General features: G+C 41.0%; 1 protein-coding gene across 2 annotated transcripts in view; it reads right to left on the reverse strand.

Moving 5' to 3' along the window:
• The window catches only part of tox (thymocyte selection-associated high mobility group box), a 39,340-nt gene that overhangs the window by 4,362 nt on the left and 20,316 nt on the right, over nt 1-14,662 (reverse strand). Inside the window, exons 5-8 of one of the 2 annotated variants that reach the window (XM_086172650.1) lie at nt 11,348-11,599; nt 10,068-10,301; nt 4,722-4,802; nt 2,764-3,240 (exon numbers count right to left, since the gene is read on the reverse strand). In XM_086172650.1, the coding sequence (XP_086028776.1) occupies nt 2,764-3,240; nt 4,722-4,802; nt 10,068-10,301; nt 11,348-11,599 (1,044 nt within the window). Of the gene's footprint in view, nt 1-2,763; nt 3,241-4,721; nt 4,803-10,067; nt 10,305-11,347; nt 11,600-14,662 lie in introns of both variants that reach the window. The other variant, XM_086172649.1, reaches the window with a different exon arrangement.

Genomic DNA, 14,662 nt, shown 5'->3' on the forward strand with positions numbered 1-14,662 from the left:
TGTGGTATCGCCAACGGTCCACGGAGGGCGCTGTTTCACCCGCCTCCATCAACCCGACCCCCCCAATGGAGGGTCAGGAGGTCAGCCAGAACCTGGGTACCTCCAAACAGCGCCCCCTGCTGGCAGGAGGTCCAGAGACCAAGTTTCTTTTTTTTTTTTTTTTTTTTATTCTGCAGTCCATTTCTGCTGTGTGTGTGTGTGTGTGTGTGTGTGTGTGTGTGTGTCATTGAGATAATAAAACAACAACAGCCCGCCTCCATTGGCCTGACCGCCTGGAGCGGTGTCAGGAGGTCAGCCAGAACCTTGGGGCCTCCAAACAGCGCCCCCTGCTGGTAGGAGGTCCAAACACCAATTTTTTTTTTTTGTTTTGTTGTGTTTTGTTTTTTTTTCACAGTCCATTTCTGCAGTGTGTGTGTGTGTGTGTGTGGTTGTGTGTGTGTGTGTGTGTGTGTGTTTGTGTCATTGGGATAATTAAACAACTGGCCGCCTCCATCAGCCTGACCGCCTGGAGCGATGTCAGGAGGTCAGCCAGAACCTTGGGGCCTTCAAACAGCGCCCCCTGCTGGTGGGAGGTCCAAACACCAATTTTATTTTTTTTTGTTTTGTTTCAGTTTTTTTTCACAGTCCATTTCTGCAGTGTGTGTGCGTGTGTGTGCGTGTGTGTGCACATGTGTAACAAGTCACATGTGTGTATCCGCGAGCACGACCGATGTCCGCAGCTGTCTGTTTACACACCGTCCGAGGCGGGGTGTATACGTGCATGTGTGTGTGTGTGTGTGTGTGTGTGTGAGACGGGTGCTGAAAGGGAAGTTAATCTGAGTGTTGTGTGTGAAAGGGGAGAAAGAGGAGGACAGCAGGTGGTTGGGTTCTCCCCCTCTCCTCCTCTACCTCACCTATTCATCCATTGTTGGGCAAATTCTTCTCCTTCACTCCTCCACAAAGACCCCATCTGCCTCCTTTGTCTCCCCGCTCTCCTCCTCCCCTCCCCCAGCGCCGCTCGCTCCTCGCCCAGGAAACTTCTGGAGCTCTGTCAGCGCTCGCTCTTCTTTTCCTGCTTCACTTTTGTTCACTCTAAGCGGTGGAAGGAGGGGGGGGAGAAGATGGAAGGGGAGCATCTTCTAGCTCGGGAGCTGGGTGAACGTATGTGAAAGGGGGCGGAGCCTATCCCCTGATGACATCGGCTGAGGGGCGGGGTTTAACCCCACTGGACAGGTGAGATGTCAATCACCGGGCTGCGTTTGGAGATGTTCAATCAATGGCCATCTCGATGAAGATGGGGAAACCAGGTGGGGAACATGGAGAGAAACTGGGTGGAGAACATAGAGAACATGGACATGACTCAGGGTGGAGAAAATGGAGAGAAAGCAGGTGGAGAACATGGAGGTGACCCAAGGGGGCGAACATGGAGAGAAACTGGGTGGAGAACATGAAGATGACCCAGGGTGGAGAACATTGAGAGAAACCAGGGTGGAGAGCATGGAGAGACACCATGTGGAGAACATAGGGATGACCCAGGGTGGAGAACACGGAGAGAACCCAGGGTGGAGAGCATGGAGATGATGCAAGGTGGAGAACATGGAGAGAAATTAGGTGGAGAACATAGAGATGGCACAGGGTGGAGAACATGGAGAGAACCCAAAGTGGAGAACATGGAGCGAAACCAGGTGGAAAACATGGAGATGACCCAATGTTTGAGAACATGGAGATGACCCAGGGTGGAGAACACGGAGAGAACTCAGAGTGGAGAACATGGAGAACACAGAGAGATCTCAGGGTGGAGAACATGGAGAACATGGAGAGAACCCAAGGCAGAGAACATGGAGCAAAACCAGTTGGAGAACATGGAGAGAAACTGGGTGGAGAACATGGAGAGAAACTAGGTGGAGAACATGGAGAGAAACCAGGTGAAGAACATAGAGATGACACAAGGTGGAGAACATGGAGAGAACCAAAGTGGAGAACATGGAGCGAAACCAGGTGTAAAACATGGAGAACATGGAGAGAACCCAGGGTGTAGAACATGGAGATGACCCAGGGTGGAGAACATGGAAAGAAACTAGTTGGAGAGCATGGAGAACATGGAGAGAACCAAAGGCAGAGACCATGGAGCAAAACCAGGTGGAGAACATGGAGATGACGCAAGGTGGAGAACACAGAGTGAAACCAGGTGGAGAACATGGAGAACATGGAGAGAACCCAAGGCAGAGAACATGGAGATGACCCAGGGTGGAGAACATGGAGAACATGGAGAGAAACTAAGAGGAGAACATGGAGAGAAACTAGGTGGAGAACATGGAGAGAAACCATGGTGGAGCACATGGAGAGATACCAGGGTGGAGAGCATGGAGAACGTGGAGAGAACCCAAGGCAGAGAACATGGAGATGACCCAGGGTGGAGAACATGGAAATGACGCAAAGTGGAGAACATGGAGCGAAACCAGGTGGAGAACATGGAGAGAAACCTGGTTGAAGAAGATCAGCAGTGGACAATCCAGAGTCCGTGAAGTTGCTATCTTCTTGGTCGGACGACAGAGACCCCACCCGAGGAGATCCCAACCCACCACTGGAACCAGAACAGGGAACCTTCTTGCCACCCGGTGGCTGGAGGTGGAACTGCACCCGGACGTTCCCTGACCCACTTTCACTTTCACTTTCACTTTCACAAGAGGCTAATCTCCACCGCGCCAGTTAGCCTAGCGCGCTAACAACAACAACAACAACAACAACAACGGTTATACGTGTGTGTCACGGAGTGTGTCTAACCTGTGTGTGCGTCATGGCCAGCGAGTGTCCTCCGAGCGTCTGGTGCTGCTGGTGCGGGCTGTGCAGCCCCCCCAGGTGGGCCTGGCCGTGGAGCGGGGGGCTGACCTGGTGGGGCGGGGTGGAGGCCGGCACCACGCCGCCCAGCGGCAGGGCTCCCTGGTGGGGGGCCATGCTGGGCCGAGGCACCGTCCCCCTGGAGGTCAGGCCCTGGAGCTGCGGGTGCATCTGGGGGTGCGGCGGCGGCGCCGCCAGGTGGGCGGGGCCTGAGGGGTGGCGGGCGATGCCGGGCGGGTGGGGGTACGACATGTACATGCCCGGGTGCTGGGGAGGCGGGAGAGGGTGCGGGCCCGGGTGGCCGCCGTAGACGGAGGGCTTGGTGGTGAACATGGAGGTGGAGGACGAAGAAGAAGAAGAGGAGGAGGAGGAGGAAGCGGAGGAGGATAAAGGAGGCTTCATCTCAGATGGATCGTTGTAGCTCTGCAGGAATAGAAGAAATTATATTTGTGTGTGTTCATGTTGAATCTGCTGTGATGATAGTCGACGTTGGGATACATGTGAACGATGAGGTTGCATCGTACGACACCGTGGTTTCTTACAGATCATGGCTGATCTTCTTGACCTTACTGGCGAATCCTGCGAATTCTGGATACGGTGTTGCCGACAAAAAAGTGACAAAATCTTTTGCCGCCAGTTTGGCGATGTTGTATGTGACGGAGTTGCTCCCTCCTTGGGAATCTTTTGGAGTCCCTAGATGCAACAGTACCCGGGTTTCTCTTGGGTACAGTGGATAATAAAGAGGTTTGTCTATGGATCCTTTTCTAGATGCTGTGGACTGCTGACCACTTTCTTCTTGTATGCGTTTGTCGGGTTCAGGGTTTCCTAAAATGTTGTATCCCAGTGGATATGAAGCCCTGAAACGTGACCCAACTAACTCATACAAGAAGAGATTGGTCACTTGTCTACAGTCTACCCAACAGTGGACCTCATCACGGCAACGGAAACAGCAAGATGCAACAATCACATTTCCGAATTTCCGATACAGAAGCTGAGCTGAGGTCTCAGCGGCACTCGCAAGTGCCAAACCACCCCCGTCCAACCTGACACCTGAAGAGAAGTCAGCGCTCTGAGAGCATCGCCATCCTCCCAGCCGACAAAGGTAGATGTACAAAGGATTACCAAGCAAAGATGTCCAATCTGACGGACACAACAACGTATGAAACCCTGAAACGGGACTCAACCAACGCATACAAGAAATTGGTCAGTTGTCAACAGAATTCTACTGTAGTGTGTCTACATCCTTTGCCTCCTTTTCTAGAGTGGACAAGGAGGGAGCTTCTCTCGGACCCGTGGTCAGCAGAATCGTCTCCGCCACATACAACATCGCCAAACACGTGGGAAAAGTGGTTGTTGCGTTTTGCTGTTTCCGTTGCCGTGATGAGGTCCGCTGTCAAGAAAACTGTAGACAAGTGACCACTTTCTTCTTGTATGCGTTGGTCGGATCCCGTTTCAGGGTTTCATATCCTCTGGGACACAACAACGTATGAAACCCTGATACGGGACCTGACCAACGCATACAAGAAGAATGTGGTCAGTTGTCCACAGCATCTGGTAAAGGACGCAGCCAAAGAGAAACCTCTTTCTTATCGAGTGTACCCAGGGGAAACCTGGTATGGTTGCATCTACAGACTCCCAAAGATTCACGAGGGAATATCCAGAATTCGCAGAACTTTGCTAGTAAGGTCAAGCAGATCAGGCTGGACCCAGATGAAACCATGGTGTCGTTCGAAGGAACCTCCCTGTTCACTTGTAACCCCACCAGAGTGAGGATACAAGTCCAGTACCCAAGACAAGAGGAGCTCGACAAGAATGACCTGGATGACTGAGAGCCTCCACAAACATGTCTGTGTGTGTGTGTGTGTGTGTGTGTGTGTGTGTGTGTGTGTGTGTGCGCATATTACCTGCGATACCAAACTTGCCCTGTAGGCGGCCAGCTGCTTCAGATACTCCTTCTTGGCCGTCTCCGTCTTCTTCTTGTACACCTTGACACACAGAAACAAACGTCCTCACCTTCATGTCGTTTTTCATTCATTTTGAATCCGGCGTGATTTTTAACCACTGTTTCACAAAGTAAACAAAAACAAAAAACACAACGGGGCCTGTGTTATTGTCGTGCTCCGGAAAGCATCTTTTTGTGTTAGATGTAAAATAAATCATCTTTTCTTTTTGGACCATTTTTGGTGCGCAGATTTTTTCAAAAGTTGACTTTTAACCTTTTTTTTATTTATCCAGCAGCCATTAATTTTTGTGTTTTTTTTTTCAGATTTTTTTTCAGCAGATTTTTTTCAAGTCGACTTAAATTTTTTTTTTTTTTTTTTTATCCAGCACCCAACAGTTTTTGTTTTTATATGAAAAATAAATAACGTCTACTTTTTGCAGCATTTTTGGTGTGTGGATTTTTTCACTCAGCTTTTTAAGATTTTTTTATTTTCATTTTTATACAGCACCCATCCATTTTTGTTTTTATATGTAAAATAAATCATGTTTTCTTGTTGCAGCATTTTTGGCGTGCAGATTTTTTCAAGTCAACTTAAATTTTTTTTTTCTTTTTTTTTTCCAGCACCAATCAGTTTTTGTGTTATAGGTAAAATAAACCATCTTTTCTTTTTGGAGCATTTAGTGCACAGATTCTTTTCAAAAGTCAACTTAAATTTATTTATTTTTTTTTATCCAGCACCCATCAGTTTTTGTTTTTATTTGTAAAATAAATCATATTTTCTTTTTGCAGCATTTTTGGTGCGTGGATTTTTTCAAGTCGCCTTTTTAATTTTTTTTTTTTTTTTATCCAGCACCGATCATTTTTCGTGTTAAATGTTAAATAAATCATATTTTCTTTTTGCAGCATTTTTGGTGTGTGGATTTTTTCAACTCAGCTTTTTAAGATTTTTTTTTTTTTTTTTATCCAGAACCCATCCATTTCTGTTTTGCATGTAAAAGAAATCATCTCTTTTTTTTGCAGCATTTTTGGTGCGAGGATTTTTTCAAGTCAACTTTAGTTGTTTTTTTTTAAATCCAGCACCCATCCATTTTTGTTTTTATATTCAAAATAAATCATCTCTTCTTTTTGCAGCATTTTTGGTGTGTGGTTTTTTTTCAACTTAACTTTTTAAGATTTTTTTTTTATTTTATTTTTTTTATCCAGAACCCATCCATTTTTGTTTTGCATGTAAAATAAATCATGTTTTCTCTTTGGAGCATTTTTGATTTTTGGTGTGCGGATTTTTTCAAGTCAACTTAAATTTTTTTTTTTATCCAGTACCCATCAATTTTTGTGTTAAATGTAAAATAAATCATCTTTTCTTTTTGCATCATTTTTGGTGTGTGGATTTTTTCAACTCAGCTTTTTAAGATTTTTTATTTTTATTTTTATCCAGAACCCATCCATTTTTGTTTTGCATGTTAAATAAATCATCTTTTCTTTTTGTAGCATTTCTGGTGCAAGGATTTTTTTGAAGTCAACTTAAATTTTTTTTTTTTCTTTTTAAATCCAGAACCCATCCATTTTTGTTTTATATGTAAAATAAATCATCTTTTCTTTTTGCAGCATTTTTGGTGTGTGGATCTTTTCAACTTGCCTTTTAAGATTTTTATTTATTTTTCTAATCCAGAATCCATCCATTTTTGATCTCCATATAAAATAAATCATCTTTTCTTTTTGTAGCATTTTTGGTGCGAGGATTTTTTCAAGTCATCTTTAAAATTTTTTGTTATTTTTTAAATCCACCACCCATCCATTTTTGTTTTTATGTTCAAAATAAATCATCTGTTCTTTTTGCAGCATTTTTGGTGTGTGGATTTTTTCAACTTCCCTTTTTAAGATTTTTTATTTTATTTTTTATCAGGAACCCATCCATTTTTGTTTTGCATGTAAAATAAATCATCTTTTCTTTTTGCAGCATTTTCAATGTGTGGATTTTTTCAAGTCACCTTTTTAAGATTTTTTTTACAGCACCCATCAATATTTGTGTTAAATGTAAAATAAATCATCTTTTCTTTTTGCAGCATTTTTGGTGTGTGGATTTTTTCAACTTGACTTTTTAAGATTTTTTAAATTTTTTTTTTATTCAGAACCCATCCATTTTTGTTTTGTATGTTAAATAAATCATCTTTTCTTTTTGCAGCATTTTTGGTGCGAGGATTTTTTCAAGTCATCTTTAAAATTTTTTGTTATTTTTTAAATCCAGAATCCATCCATTTTTGTTTTATATGTAAAATAAATCATCTTTTCTTTTTGCAGCATTTTTGGTGTGTGGATTTTTTCAACTTCCCTTTTTAAGATTTTTTATTTTATTTTTTATCAGGAACCCATCCATTTTTGTTTTTGCATGTAAAATAAATCATCTTTTCTTTTTGCAGCATTTTCAATGTGTGGATTTTTTCAAGTCACCTTTTTAAGATTTTTTTTTACAGCACCCATCAATTTTTGTGTTAAATGTAAAATAAATCATCTTTTCTTTTTGCAGCATTTTTGGTGTGTGGATTTTTTCATCTTGACTTTTTAAGATTTTTAAAAAAATTTTTTTATTCAGAACCCATCCATTTTTGTTTTGCATGTAAAATAAATCATCTTTTCTTTTTGCAGCATTTTCAATGTGTGGATTTTTTCAAAAGTTACCTTTTTTATTTTTTAGCTGGATCCAGCAGCCATCCCTAACTGGGTAGCGTATGTGCGTGTGTTTTTCTTTTCTAGCTCATCGTCGTGTGATAAGATAATCGCGCAGTCAGATCGGTAATTGCGCGTAAGATTTATCCTTTGCAAGTGTCGACGCGCGACACCGTGGGCGGGACGGTGAAATCAAACGGGACTCTCAGGCGACGCTCCCCCTCCGCCGCCGCCGCCGCCGCCGCCGCCGCCGCCGAATCGGGAATCACGCCACTCAGATCCTATTTGTTTCCTTTTTATGCATTTCCAGTTTCTCCTTTCATCACTGGCGACTTACAAAATTAAATTAAAATTAAAAAAAAAAAAGAAAAGGGAATTTCAGAGCGGCGGCAGCGGAGGAGGAGGAAAAAACGGCCACCAATTAGCACCTTCTCCGGGGTTTGCGTCCGGGATGCGTCTCCGTAGCAACACACGGGCCGGCGTTTAATTACACAAAATACATATTTATATTTATCGCAACTGATCAAACTCCTCCGGGGATTCGGACGGGCGACGTGTGATGGAGGCGATGAAAGTTTGCAGCGCAGTTTGGAGCCAAAATCCCGCCTCCGCCCCATAAAAGGAGTAGAATTTTTAAAATTGCAATAAAATTCATTCATTCTGTAGTCGTTCATTCATTATCTGCATAACTATATAACTATATATATGTTTATCTGGAGCCGAAGCCAGCTGGCATCAGGCAGACACTATTCACCCTCTCATTCAGAAGATACAGCTATTCACCATTTCATTTAAAAGGATTAACAATATAAGGATAAACAACTATTTATAAGAACAAACATCTATTCACCCTCTCATTCAGAAGATAATAACTATTCACCATTTCATTAATAAGGATTAACAATATAAGGATAAACAACTTTTCATCCCCTCATTCATAAGATAAACAACTATTCACAATTTCATTTATGACGATTAACAACTATTCACCCTCTCATTTAAAAGAACAAACAACTATTCACCATTTCATTTATAATAAACCCTCTAATTTATAAGGATAAACAATATAAGGATAAACAACTTTTCACAATTTAATTTATAACGATTAACAACTTTTCACCCACTTATTTATTATAACAAACAACTTTTCATCCTCTCATTCATAAGATAAACAACTATTTACCCTCTCATTAATAAGGACAAACAATACGAGGATAAACAATTATTTATAAGAACAAACATTTTTTCACCCTCTCATTCATAAGATAAACAACTATTCACAATTTTATCTATAAAGATTAACAACAATTCACACTCACATTAATAAGATAGACAACAATTCACCCTCTTATTTATAGGAACAAACCACTTTTCACCCTCTCATTAATAAGGATAAACAATATAAGGATAAACAACTATTCACCCTCACATTCAAAAGATAAACAATAATTTACAATTTAATTTATGACGATTAACAACTATTCATCCTCTCATTTATATTGATAAAACTATTCACCCTCTGTACACCTCTAATAGAGACATACAATTCACCCTCTCATTCCAATGTCATATGAAAACAGTCAGTCATTCACACCTCCTATGGACGTACAAACATTCACTCTGTCATTCACACCTCAAAAAGAGACATACAATTCACCCTTTCATTCACATGTCTTATGGAAACATATAAACATTCACCCCGTTATTCAGGCCTCCTATCAGGACATACAAGTCACCCTTTGGTTCCCGCTTTGTATCAAGACATACAATTCACCCTCTCATTCCAATGTCATATGAAAACAGTCACTCCTTCACACCTCCTATGGACATACAAACATTCACTCTGTCATTCACACCTCATAAAGAGACATACAATTCACCCTTTCATTCACATCTCCTATGGACATTCAAACATTCATCCTGTCATTCACATCTCCTTGCGGGACATACAAGTCACCTCCTTGTTCCTGCGTTGTTTCAAGACATACAACATTCACCCTTTTATCCACATGTCTTATGGACATACAAACATTCACCCCGTCAGTCACATTTCCTATCAGGACATACAAGTCACCTTCTGGTTCCCATGTTGTATCAAGACATACAACATTCACCCTTTCATTCACATGTCCTATGGACATACAAACATTAACCCCGTCATTCAGGCCTCCTATCGGGACATACAAGTCACCCTCTGGTTCCCGTGTTGTATCAAGACATACAACATTCACCCTTTCATTCGCATGTTGTATGGAAACATATAAACATTCACCCTGTCATTCACACCTCCTATCGGGACATACAAGTCACCCTCTTGTTCTTGCGTTGTATCAAGACATACACCATTCACCCTTTCATTCACATGTTGTATGGAAACATACAAACATTCACCCCGTCATTCACATCTCCTATCGGGACATACAAGTCACCCTCTTATTCTCGCGTTGTATCAAGACATACACCATTCACCCCGTCATTCACATCTCCTATCGGGACATACAAGTCACCTTCTGGTTCTCATGTTGTATCAAGACATACAGCATTCACCCTTTCATTCACATGTCCTTTGGAAACATATAAACATCCCCGTGTCGTTCAGGCCTCCTACATGGATTTCCGCCTCCCTGGATCCCGGGTCCCGTACCTGTTTCTGCTCCTCCCCCAGCCCGTCCCACATGGAGGCCACGATCTTGGAGACCTCCCCGAAGGTGGCATTGGGGTTCTGGGCCTTGATGTTTGCCTGGGTGTCCCTGAAGAAGAGCGCGTAGGCCGACACCGGCTTCACCGGCTCGTTGGGATCCTTCCGCTTCTTCTTCTTCGGCGTTTTGGGCTTCTTGCCGATGTCCGGCGCCGCCGGCCGTTTCTCCGCGCCGCCGCCCTGCTGGGGAGACGATCGGGGGAAGGAGGAAGGACGAAGGAGATCAGCGAAAAAAAAAACAAATAAAAATAAAGAGGCCGATAGCTGAATCTCAATGTTCGTCTCTGTTTAGCACCAGCTAATTACAGGTTCGCTAGCAGGGAAGTGACAAAAATAAGTTTTCCAGCTTTTTCCAAATAAAACCAATCCCTCCTTTATTTTCATGAATGTTAAATTTAATTTTTTTTTTATTGCACCAAAATGCCATTTCCTGTCCAGTTATAATAAATAAAATGAATAAATAATAAATAATAAATAATAAATAATAAATAATAAATAATAAATAATAAATAATAAATAATAAATAATAAATAATAAATAATGATGATGATGATCAGTGTGGATCAATACGTATCAATATATCTTCTTTTATTTAAAACAAAAAAATCACCAGGGTGGTCATTTACGACACACACACATATACATAAAGAAATATGTACATATATGTATGTGTGTGTGTGTGTGTGTGTGTGCGTGTAAAAAATCCATATATCAAAATCAATCACTCGATAGAAGATATGAACAGTAATTTTATTTTGATATAAATCTAATATATATATATGTAAATATAATATGTGTGTGTATGTATAAAAATCCATATTTAAAAAAACAATGACTCAATGTAAAAGGTGGACAGCAATTATATATGTATATTTATGTGTGTGTTTGTGTGCATAACTGTATATGTGTGTATATATAAAAAATCCATGTATGAACAAAATCAATGGCTAAATATAAGAACGGGACAGTAATTTTACATATATATGTATATACATATATATATATAAAAAATATATAAAATATATGTGTGTGTGTGTATACATCTATATAGACAGTGATATTTAAATTATTATATAGATAAATAGATTTCTAGACTTTACACTGCAATTTTAACTAAGAAGTAAATGAAGATACAAATATGAATATGAAGAAGCGACCTGTCCATCACACACACACACACACACACACACACACACACACACACACGCAGAGTTAGCGCTCTTTACCCTCAGCCCGTCCTCATTGTCGTCCTCGTGCGCGGAGCTCGGGGGCGACGGCGTGGCCGACTTGCTCCCGGGAGGCGACGGGGAACCGTGTGTGTGAGTGTGTGTGTTGGCGGCCAGTCCCAGCTGGGAGGGGTTGATGGTGGCCAGCGGACCCGTGGGGTTGATGGCCGCCGACCCCCGCGGCCCCAGCGCCGCCTCCATCGGCTGCTGGCTGCTGCTGAAACGGGCGTCCGAATTCACCATCTGCTGCATCTGTGGAGGGCGGAGGTCAAGACTACAATTCGGGTCCATATTTGTAGTTTTTCCCCCGCACGATTAGCCGTTCCGTGCTAATCGACGGGTTTCCATCGACGGGCCGGTGAAAATCCCCCGTTACTGATAATGTGAAATATCAGTTTCGCATTCGAACACGTAATATTCGACTGTGGTTTCCACGGCGATGTGGCAACCGATGAACCCGCGGTGAGTAAAAACGTGACCGCGGCAACGGTTCTCCGCCTGTCGATCACACGGGGACCTCGGATTATTCACCCTGTCGCTTCGGGCCGCCGACGGCTCGGTCTGCAACAAACCTCGTGATGGTTTTTGGACCCCTGAAGGAGAACGTGGTTGTTTGTCTCCATGTTTGAGTGAACGGATGAATGTCCCGAGAGGAGATGTGAATGGGAGGGTGAATGGCTGTCAATAGTGAGAATGAATGGGAGGGTGAATATCTTTATATGAAGTGTGTGAAAGAGTGAGCGGTGCTTTGCCTCTATTTGAGGTGTAAATGACAGAGTGAATGGATGTTTGTCTCAATTTGAAGAATACATGAATGGTTGTATGTCCCTATTTTAGGTACAAATAAATGGGTGAATGGCTGTTTGTCTCTATTTTAGTTATGAACGAATGGGTGAATGTTGTTTGTCTGAATTTCAAGCATACATGAATGGGTGAATTTCCCTATTTTAGGTACAAATAAATGGGTGAATGGCTGTATGTCTCTATTTTACATTTGAATAAGTGGTTAGAATGGTTGTATGTCTCTATTTTAGGTATGAATGAGTGAATGGGCGAATGTTTGTTTTTCTCAAATTAAGATATGGATGAATGGCTGTTTGTCTCTATTTGAAGTATACATGAATGGATGAATGTCTCTATTTTAGGTACAAGTAAATGGGTGAATGGTCGTTTGGACCAATTTTAGGTATGAATGAATTGTTGAATGTTGTTTTTCTCAATTTGAAGAATACATGAATGGATGAATGTCCCTATTTCAGGTACAAATAAATGGCTGAATGGCTGTTTATCACTATTTTAGGTACAAATAAATGGGTGAATGGCTGTTTGTCTCCATCTGAAGACTACATGAATGGGTGAATGTCCCAATTTGAGGTATGAATGAATGGATGGATGGCTGTTTGTCTCTATTTTACGTATGAACGAGTGGTTAGAATGTTTGTCTCAATTTTAGGTATTAATTGAAGGGTGAATGGCTGTTTGTCTCAATTTCAAGCATACATGAATGGGTGAATGCCCTTATTTTAGGTACAAATAAATACGTGAATGGCTGTTTGTCTCTATTTTAGGTATGAATGAATGGATGAATGGATGTTTGTCTCCCCATATTTATGTACAAATAAATGGGTGAATGGCTGTTCGTCTCTATTTTAGCTATGAACGAATGGGTGAATGTTTGTTTGTCTCAATTTGAAGCATACATGAATGGGTGAATATACCTATTTCAGGTACAAATAAATGGGTGAATGGCTTTTTGTCTCTATTTTAGGTATGAATGAACGAGTGAATGGCTGTTTGTCTCAATTTGAAGCATACATGAATGGGTGAATGTCCCTATTTGATGTATGAATGAATGGGTGAATGTCTGTTTGTTATGGGTTAAGGTTTAAATGTCCCTTTGAGAAACCCTCTGAGAGGGTTAATGGTTCTGCGACCATCTTTCTATGGTCTTTTTCTGGGTTTATGAGCAAGTGAGTGATGCTGTGTCTCTATTTGAGGTATGAATGAAAGGGTGAATGGTTGAACGTCTCACCACGAGACAGAACGAGAGGACGAATGGCTGCATCGGCTAATAAAACCCAACCCCTCTTCCTGATGTGAGTTGACATCCAACCAGTGGTTTCCGCCGCCCGCCGTTGACTCAGGCGGCGCCGAAGGGGCAGCCTGGGCCGGTTTCACACTGTATTTACTCGGAAAACAAAAGTTACCACCGCCAGAAATGAAAGAAGGATCTTTGACACCTAAACATCTCTTGTACCTGGTCAGAGTTCCCGTCAGCGGCCCTGCAACTGTGGTATTTAGCCGGAACCCAGAGCGTCTCTGCAGACGGGAAGCCGCGGTCCCACGCACGCTGACTTTTTAATTTTTTTTTTTTTTGCAAAAGGAAACAGTCAAAATGTCACAGATTCTTCTATTTTTTTTTTTTTTTTTTTTTTTTTAATTTTCCGATCTTTCCGTTCACTGACACCCGACGACGGCAAATCCGATCTCTGAAAACTTATGAAAAAAATATGAAAAAATCTGAAAAAAATATGAAAAAATATGAAATATATATATTATTATTAGAATAAACACATATCAAAAATACATAATAAATATAATAGAAATAACATAAATTAATCTCCCGGCACCGATGGAACAATAAATATTGATGACGCATTAGATCGCTGAAAATGTAGAAGATAAAAAAATGATATGTAAACGTCATGTTATTGCTTAGATGATCAAATTCTAAAAATGAATTATAAAAATAGTACAAATAAAATGAATAAATCTTGCGACACCGATGGAACAAAAAAATGTTGATGACCAATCAGATCTCTGGAAACTTAAAAAAAAAGATATATAAACGTTATTGCTGCAAAGATTTGGACAAATATTAAATTGTAAAAATGAATGGTAAAACTAATAGAATTTAAAATAAATAAATCTTGCGACACAGATTGAGCAATAAATATTGATGACCAATCAGATCTCTGGAAACTTAGAAGATTTAAAAAAAGATATACAAACGTCACGTTCTTGCAAAGATTTGGATAAATATTAAATTCTAAAAATGAATAATAAAATTTAAAATTAATAAATCTTGCGACACCAATGGAGCAGTAAATATTGATGACCAATCAGATCTCCGGAAACTTAGAAAATAAAAAATAACATATATATACGTCACGTTCCTGCAAAGATTCGGACAAATATCAAATTATAAAAATTAATAATAAAACTAACAAAATTTAAAATAAATAAATCTTGCGACACAGATGGAGCAGTAAATATTGATGACCAATCAGATCTCTGGAAACTTAGAAGATAAAA

This window comes from Fistularia commersonii, chromosome 25, assembly GCF_037954325.1.
Source record: "Fistularia commersonii isolate RoL2024-O1a breed Wild chromosome 25, RoL_Fcom_v1.0, whole genome shotgun sequence".
NCBI classification, from domain to species: Eukaryota; Metazoa; Chordata; class Actinopteri; order Syngnathiformes; family Fistulariidae; genus Fistularia; species Fistularia commersonii.